Source organism: Phoca vitulina, unplaced genomic scaffold (genome assembly GCF_004348235.1).
Source record: "Phoca vitulina isolate PV1807 unplaced genomic scaffold, GSC_HSeal_1.0 scaffold81, whole genome shotgun sequence".
Taxonomy (NCBI): domain Eukaryota; kingdom Metazoa; phylum Chordata; class Mammalia; order Carnivora; family Phocidae; genus Phoca; species Phoca vitulina.
In genome coordinates this window covers 4,685,296-4,693,859 of record NW_022589784.1, presented here as the reverse complement: position 1 = coordinate 4,693,859, position 8,564 = coordinate 4,685,296, and the positions used below count along the sequence as shown (strand labels likewise).

Genomic DNA, 8,564 nt, shown 5'->3' with positions numbered 1-8,564 from the left:
GTTTGTCAGTCATCTTGAGCAACTTCTTTGCTAAATCAGATAACGGTCTGAAAACACAAGACAAATACTTCCTCAATTTCTCATGTGCTCTTCACAACGTCACGGCTCAAGACAAGACACACTTTCGAGTTTAATCTACATGTTTAATCTACACTTTCTCCATCACTGTCTTAAATAGGTGGTCCACACACAATAACGTGAAGCCAACCTGAAGCATTGGCAGATGCCCATGGCCAATTTTAAGTCCCCAGCATGAGGTCACCTAACAGGTCCTTCAGAACGGCATTACACAGTACTTCCACCATGCGGATACCAGCAGGTCACGTCACCAGCAGAGAGAATGACAAAATGGGAATGAACTCCCAAAAGCATAGGGTTGTTATGTCTCAAATAGATACCTCATGCTGTCCGACATACAGCAAAGGTTCAATACTTCGCGGTCAGTAGGTTTACCTATACCACGCACCATCCATCCCACACTCTCCCATGTGGTCCAGTCACACGGGGTCACACACAATCATAGTCCTAGTGCCAAGCAGGCATACCTGATGGCCAGCGTGGCAAAAGCTGGGCTGTCTGTCTGTCTTGTTCATAGCTGTGTCCCCAACACCTAAAACAGCGCCTGATACAAGGGAGAGGCTCGGAACAACTTGCATGAATAAAGCTCACACATCATAGTCACACGGACCCTGAAGACTAGCCCCCTGAATGCCAGAACAGAGCTGGGGATGAGTCTTTATTTCGCACATATTAACATAAATAAATTTTTTTTTAATCTGTTTTGTTTGCTGATGTTTCGCCGGCCCTGCCCAGGGCCTTGCCTACAGCAGATGTTCAATAAATATAAACGGAATGGATTAATATAAAGTACACTGTTGAGCTCAGGCTCAGAATAAATACCAGAAGTTCGACTTGGGGCAGGAATGGGAGAGTGACTTGGAGAGTCCTCGAGGAGTGGGTCAGCAGCGGGGACCCTTGCCAAGCCAGGTGAGGTAGAGTCGCTGGGGCGTCCGTCAACCAAGAGCCCCAATGAAAGAAGGCAGCATTCATTCCCGGTCCAGGGGCCCGGAGCCAGGCCCCGTGTCAATGGGCCACGACGAGGGGAGTCCAGCGGGGACTTTGGTGGCCACTCTGAAGAGCCCCAAGATGGTGGCACCCTGTGCGAGCTGCCAAGCGAGGTGCGCCCCCTCCTCAGCCCGCAGGTGGACACCCAGGCGCTGGCCGGCGCCCAGCTGCAGCAGGCTGCCCCAGAAACCAGCTGCGGAGTCCCGGGCCTCCGAGGATGGAGGAGGCAGGTCCAAGGTCAGGGCCAGGGCTGCAGCCCCGACACCAAGCGGCTGCAGATGCAGGGCAGCGGAGACCGAGCCGGAGCCCTTGCCGGACACCACCCGCTGCAGCTTCAGGTTCAGGAAAACATAGTAGACCCCGGGTTCGGCCACCATCAGCTCCCCAGTGTGCTGGTCGTAACTCAGGCCTGGCCCTAGGAACACGCCTGCCAGGCCCGGGTCACTGTACCAGTGCAGGGGCCCTTCAGTCAGCTGTACTGAGGGAGGAAGAAGAGGGGAAGGTTCCTTGAGCATGGCTGCGGAGCAGGGGTGCAGCCCTGGGGAGGAGGAGCTGGAGCTCTGAGCCCGGGAGGGACAGAGGTCTCAGAAGGAAGAAGTTTCGGGCGCCTGGGTGGCTCAGTCGGTTAAGCGTCTGCCTTCCACTCAGGTCAGGATCCCGGGGTCCTGGGATCGAGTCCCGCATCGGGCTCCCTGCTCAGCAGGGAGTCTGCTTCTTCCTCTGACCCTCCACCCTCTCATGCTCTCTCTCTCTCATTCTCTCTCTCTCAATAAATAAATAAAAAAAAATCTTAAAAAAAAAAAAAAAAAGAAGGAAGAACTTTCGAGGAGGTGAAGTTGGTGAGGGAAGGGAGGACAGTCGTGAAGAGGGAGAGTGGGGGTGCAGGGTGGGAAAAGCAGAAGGAAGCCTGAGGAGGGGAAACGATGCCAAAGGTAGGAGGGGCAGTCTGGCTGGCGAGAGCAAGGTGGGGAGGGAAGGAAGGGGGTTGGCGGGGAGGTGAGGGGAATGGGGGAGGTGGCACAGCGTGGAGGGGACTCAGGAGGGAGGAGGTGGAAGGGAGTCTCAGGAAGGGGGAGAAGACCGAGGCGGGGGAGGGGGAGGGAGGGAAGAGGGGGGCCGTACCTCCCAGAGCCCAGCGGGAGAGACGAGAGCAGGTGGGATCTGTGGGATCAAGCCCCAGGTCTGGGGGCGGGGGCCGGGGGGGGGGGGGGGGGGGAGGGAACCTGAGATAGGTACATTTGGGGGTCAGAGGAGGAAAAGCCGGCACCCTGATAGGGTCATGGGAAGGTCAGGAAGACAGAGGAGGTTCAAAAAGGTGAGGGGACAGCTTTCAGAGAGGAGGGGAAGAGGGTCAGATGGAGGGAGGGGAAGAGGGTCAGATGGAGGGAGAGGAGGCCTCCCTGTCCCGGGATTCCTCCGCCTTGTTGCCACCCCGCCCCCGTGCGCCCAAGGGGAATGACCTCGGGACACTCACCATCTCGGGCCACCAGCTGCGCGAACACGCCCTGCGGAGAGAGGAAAGGCGGAAAGTGGACGGAGGCTCCCCCTCCCGCTGCCGCAGCCCCCTGGAAAGTGGGGGTCCCCGGGGTCTGTGCAGGCCTTGAGCCCTCCCCCCTGCTCCAAATGAACACCCTAGCATACACGCGCACCCAAAGCTGGTGACTCAACGTCCCCCAACCCCTGGAGTCTGCAAGGGCAGAACTTCGTGATTCAGCAGAGAAAAGAGGAGCGAGTCCCTCCGAGGGGCCCTTGGGAAGGAAAGGGGGAGACCCCAAGGGCGCGGGAGAAAAGCGAGGTTCTCCGGGAGTTAGGAAAGAACGCGGAGTCCCCCTCCCGGTTGGAGATAAAGAAGAGCCCTCGGGGTCCGCGATGGAGAAAGGGTTACCCTCCGGGGCCCGGGACGCAGATGGGGTCTCACGGGGGTGCCCCCCGAAGTCCTGGATAAAGAAGGGGTGCTCTCGGGGGCCCGGGTGGGAGAAGGGATTCCGGGCGCATCTCACCTGCGGAGAGTCGGGGAGGCGGGCGCGGGCGTCGGGCAGGAGCTCGGGGAGCTCGGGGAGCTCGGGGAGCCCGGGGAGCCCGGGGCCGGGCGCGGCGGGGGCCCGGGGCGCGGCCCAGCGGAGGACGCAGGCGGCTCCCGTGCCGGCGAGCAGCAACAGCGCGGCGCTCAGGGCCCAGGGCAGCGGGCGGCAGGCGCTGCCGGGGGGCGCGGGCGGCCGCTGGGCCTCGGGGTCCGGGCAGGCGGCGGTGCGGGGGCACATGGCCGGCGGCGGGCGGCTGCAGCCGGGCCCGGGGCCCCGCGCTTTATAGAACTCAGGAAGCCGCGTTTTCCGGGGCGGAGCGGGTGGGGATCCCGGCTCCCCGCCCTCTCCGCCTTCCGTCTGAAGTTTCCCTAACTTTCTCTTCTCTGAATCTCTCTCCGCTTTCCATCTGCTTTCTCGCCCTCAAAGGCCTACCCCACCGTTTCCTCTTCGTCCCTGGTTCTCTCCCTCCCCGGTTCTCTCTCTCTCTGCCTCTGTCTCTCTGGGTGTCTCTCCGTCACTCTGCATCGCCTCTTCTCTCTGTGCCTCTCTCGCTCTTCATCTGTCCTCGTCTCTGTGGACTGTCACCTACGAGGTCTCAGGGGATCTTTCCATCTCTCGGCCTCATTATTTCTGTGCGTCTGTCTCTCTCTCTGTGTGTCTTTCCCTGTCTCTCGATGTCTCTGACTCTCTGATTTTCGGTTTCTTAGTCTCTCAGTCCGTCTCTTTCCCTTCTTTCTTGCCTCTCTCTAGCCCCCCATCACTGGGGCTCCCCCAGCGCTCCCCTAAATCCAGCATATCTGCAGAGGGGTCAGGGAACAGCCAGGCCTCATCCCCCTTCTCTGGAGCATAAGCCCCCCCCCCCCCCAGTTGGAACCCTGAGTGGCAAACTCAGCCCTCCCACCACCCTCCCTCACCTTCCCGGGGAGCCCTGGGCCTTCCCTGGCTTGCCCCCACCCACCCATCTGGATGCTTCCCGTCAGGGGCCCCTTCTGGACCCCACAAGCAGAAGGCTGGAGAGTCCAGGTAGAGAAATCCCCCTTACAGGGAAGGGACAGTCTTGGCTAAAGCAGAGGAAACTCAAATTTCCCGTTCACTCTCCACTGGTGGAGGCGGGGTGGGCGGAGGAGCAGAGCAGGGGCGAAAACCCGGACCCAAAAGAGGAAGCCGCGGTATATTGAGAGGCAGGCGGCACTGGGAAAGCCCTGGCCTCCTCCAGAAGCTCGGCTTCTCCGGGCCGGGCCAGGTGGACACTGGCCGGGCAAGGGATCCCAGTATCGCATCAATGGCAGCCGGGAAATGCGGGGGGGGGGGGGGGGGGGTCGGGATTTGGGTTCAGCGGAATCGTTATGGGATGATTGCCCTGCGTTCTGTTTTGCTGTATTGGGCCTCCTCGGAGAATTACCGGAAGCAGTCACGATGCTGCTGTAGTTGATGCCAACAGGTGCTAAGGTTTCCTGTATCTGGACAGTTTACGAAGTGTGACACCCGACCTAGCAAACTAGCCAGGCAGCAGCACCCGGGGATTTGTTAGTTATGCAAACTCTAGCACCGCAAACTAGGCCTATTGGCACTCTGGGAGCAGAGAAGCCCAGGAATCTATGTGTGGTTGAGCCCTCCAGGCAGGGATTCTGGTGCTCGCCTAAGTTAGAGAGGCCGCTGCCTTGTACCAGGGTCGTTCCTTTCCACCTGCCATCCCTCTGGCTGGAATGTTCTTCTCCAGACCGGCAGGCAGCGACACTTTCAGTTCCAACATCACTGTCCGTAGAGAGGATGAGCCGAGCACCACGTTCTACTAGCACTTTCCTGAAACCCCATTGCGGTGACAGCTAAGCGATTGTTTTGAAAACTAAACCAAAATTGTTATAGCCAGCAGGGCAGGAAGCCAAGTATCATCTCCGTAGCAGAATTCCACCATCGCCATCCCCCAAGGCTCCCCGGCTGGGGGTGACCCCCTCCCAACTCCAAAAGAGAGTGGGGCGGATGACTGCTAACATTGAGGAGTTTGCTTCAGGTAGATCCCCCAAAAGAGACACCAGCTTTTCTCCCCAGCAGAGCGGAAAAACAGCCATTTCTAGAGTTGCTTTTTCCTCCGGAGAGCCGAAAGGGCAGTTTCCGGGCAGAGGAAGCCAGCTGAGGGTAGGAGAATCACGCTGGGAACCGGAGTGGTAAGCAGACCCCTGACCACGAATGCAGGAGCTGAAATTTCCCCCACCCCAGCCCTCGCCCTCACTCAGCACCCAGAACTGGGAAATGGGACAGTAAGAGACCCCTCTCCTAGGAATCAGACCAACCAGGAAGAAAGATTTACCGATCCTGAGGCCGAAGTGTCCTCTCCCAATGGCATCACCCCGCCAAGAAGCTCACAGGCCATGGGCCAGCCTGTTTACTAGTAAGCCCTACCCCACAGCAAGCCATAGCCAGGGATTGCCTCCGCTGACAAAAAAAAAAAAAAAAAAAATTACAGAAAGAGGTACTTGGGAGTCCACAGGCATCACCTTCTCCAAGTCCCCAAATGAAAGTGTCCTGCCCTTGGGTCTGGGTTATATGGCCCCATGGGATTTCCTTGGTAGCATTTCCACCATCTGAAATACCCTCGTTCGTTTTATTTCCTTGCTTGCTTTGCCCAGGAGATTGTTATCTCCTGAAGAGTCGCATCTCCGTCTGCCCGAGAAAACTGCCAGCCTCGATAGTATTCACTGAATGAATGAATGAAGTATATAGCATGGCAGTTACCAGCATGGACTCTAGAGGTCAACAAAGTACAGTCCACCAACGACACATTTTGTGTTTGTTTCTGGTTTTAAATGGCAGGGCGACGTCAAAAGAAGATTTCACAGCATGTGCAAGTTATAGGCAATTCAAATGTCGGAGTCCACAAATAAAGTTCTTTTCTTTTTTTTTTTTGCTTTTTTTTATTATGTTATGTTAATTACCATACATCATTAGTTTTTGATGTAGTGTTCCACGATTCATTGTTTTCGTGTAACACCCAGTGCTCCATGCAGTAAGTGCCCTCCTTAATTTCCCATCACCGGTCTAACCCAACCCCCCACCCCACCCCCCTCTGAAATCCTCAGTTTGTTTCTCAGAGTCCATAGTCTCTCATGGTTCGTCTCTCCATCCGATTTCCCCCCCTTCATTTTTCCCTTCCTTCTCCTAATGTTCTCCATGCTATTCCTTATGTTCCACAAATAAGTGAAACCATATGATAATTGACTTTCTCTGCTTGACTTATTTCACTTAAATAAAGTTCTATTGGCACCCCGCCCCTGTGCCCATTCATTTGCGGGGCATCTATGGTTGTCTTTGCAGTGCTATGGCAGAGTCGAGTGTTGCAAGAGAGACTGGCCCACAAAGCCCATAATATTCACTCTCTCTGGGCCATTTCAGGGGAAAAAAAAAAGTTACTGCCTCTTCTCTAGAGGCTTGAATTTCAGCTCTCGAATGTCTTGCTTGTGATCTTGGGCAGGTGGCTTTACCTCCCTGAGCTTCATTTTTCCTGATATGGTAAATGGGAATAAAAGTAGGTCTCCAAGGGTGGTTGAGAGCTTGCCAGGAGGACGGCCAGGCACATCGTGAATGCTCAATAAAGGGGAGCTGGCATCATATGATCTCTGAATCTCCCACAACCCCGGTAACACCATCATCCCCAATAGGCGGATGCAGAAACTAAGATTCCAAAAGTTGAAGTCACTTAGCCTCAGTGACTCACGGTGACTGTTCCGAACTCCCTACACCCAGGGGCTCGACAGCAATCTATACACTCCCCCCGAGGAGGGGAAACAAGGCCTGGCAGCCCGGGGAAGGCTCAGGCCACAGCGAGGGAGTGCCATGACGTGCTGCTGTGGTCGGGACATCTGAGCCAGGCAGCCCTGCCCATCACAAGGTGCTCAGCATCACCCCCTAGCACCCCACGTTCAGTGGAGTTGCACCTCTGCGTTCAGCAGTCTCCCCAAGGTGAGTGTGGGCCGTTTTCCTCACCTCTGGGGTAGGACCTGAATCCTCACCCTTACCATCATAGGGCTCAAGGGAGGGACTGGGCAGGAAGTAGTTGGAGGGAGGAGCACCTGCCCTCACCCCTGTGAGGCCCAGTGGTACGTTCTCCAGGAAGTGTGCCTTGATTTTTCCTAGTAAAATTCATCTCCTTTTCCCTGGGTTCCACATTGCCTCCCAGCCCCTACCTGTGGCCTCCCCACCCCACCCCCACCCGTGTCAACTTCCAGCTGGCCTGGATCCTCTGTCTCCCCCAGGGCAGAGGCAAAGCCTAACAGAGAACATTAGTGATGTTTGCTGAGTAAGTACACAGTGAGAAAGCAAGCAAGTGAGCAAGGGACCAAACGGGGGTGTGTAAACAAGAAAAGAAGAAAAAAGGGAAGGAAAGAACCGAATCGAATAAAATTGGTCTTGAACCATGGCAATGTGTTTTGGGGTTTTTTTCTTTGTTTATTTTGTTGGTTTTTTTTTTTAAGATTTTATTTATTCAGAGAGAGAGCAAGAGAGCACAAGCGGGGTGGGGGGGCAGCAGGCAGAGGGAGAAGCAAGCTCCCCAACTGAGCAGGGAGCCCGATGCAGGTCTCGATCCCAGGACCCCGGGATCATGACCTGAGCCAAAGGCAGCCGCTTAACCGACCGAGCCACCCAGGTGCCCCTAGCCATGGCAATGTTAACATGTGTTGAAGGAGGAAAGAGACACAGAAGGGGGAATCGTGTTGTCCAAGTTAGCCAGATCTCTGGAAAAGCGGGGTCAGCCCTAGATAGGCCAGGAAGACATAGGGCCCAGGACGTTGTGCGTACCTGTGGTGCTGTGTATGCCCCGCAAGGCATGGTGGTGCAAAACAAGCTTTGTGGAGTTGGGGTGCACAGCCAGCTGCTTCGGAGTTGTGTGATTCCAATGTGATGTTGCATGTTTAGGAATGAGGACGGGGAGGGGTCCCATGTGCGCACAGGTGTGTCTCTAGTTGAGGAACAACACTGGCACAAGATCCAAACTGCTCGGCTTCAAATCCCAGCTCTGCCCCTTGCTAGTTGTATGATCTTGAGCACATTCTTTCCCTTATCTGTGCCTCGGTTTTCCCATCTAAGAAGTGTGGCTAACAGCAGTGACCACCTCATAGGATTATTGTCCAGGATAGGGAGGTGCTCTGTAGGGTTAGCCATCATTTCTGGCAGCCTGGTTCTCCTTGTGATTCGATGGAACACACCACCAGGGTCCAAAAACTAGTGCGGGCATCTGGACGGAAAGACAGACAGGCAGGAATGTCTGTTCAAAAGTGTTTTCAGAATGCAAATAGCCAAAGCAGTCATTGAAAAAGAAATGGCCAGAATAAGTTTGGTAATCAAGCCGTGGAGAAGGTAGAGTCATCTCCTTGGGGCTCGATAAAGATCTCTCACTAAGGGTTAAGTAAGCTGCAGGATGCTACGTACTGAAGACGTTGTTTTGTTTTAGAGCGGAGATATATTTGCACAGCAGATTTT

The 8,564-nt window shown here is 55.6% G+C and overlaps 1 protein-coding gene across 1 annotated transcript; it reads right to left on the bottom strand.

The window, feature by feature from the left end:
• Positions 1-924: 924 nt before the first annotated feature.
• TNFSF9 (TNF superfamily member 9) lies at positions 925-3,326 on the bottom strand. The gene is made up of 3 exons (XM_032394575.1): positions 3,066-3,326; positions 2,540-2,570; positions 925-1,543 (listed from the first exon to the last, which is right to left on the bottom strand). The coding sequence occupies exons 1-3, from the start codon at positions 3,324-3,326 to the stop codon at positions 1,047-1,049; spliced, it is 789 nt and encodes a 262-aa protein (XP_032250466.1). The 3' UTR covers positions 925-1,046.
• Between the last annotated feature and the right edge of the window lie 5,238 nt (positions 3,327-8,564).

Bases quoted from the DNA above. Each gene is read 5' to 3' on its own strand.
- TNFSF9 (XM_032394575.1), bottom strand. From the start codon at position 3,326: ATGTGCCCCCGCACCGCCGCCTGCCCGGACCCCGAGGCCCAGCGGCCG. The intron at 2,571-3,065 runs GTGAGATGCGCC...CTCTCTCCGCAG, and splicing joins GCCTCCCCGACTCTCCGCAG to GGCGTGTTCGCGCAGCTGGT. The intron at 1,544-2,539 runs GTGAGTGTCCCG...TTCCTCCCTCAG, and splicing joins GCAGCTGGTGGCCCGAGATG to TACAGCTGACTGAAGGGCCC.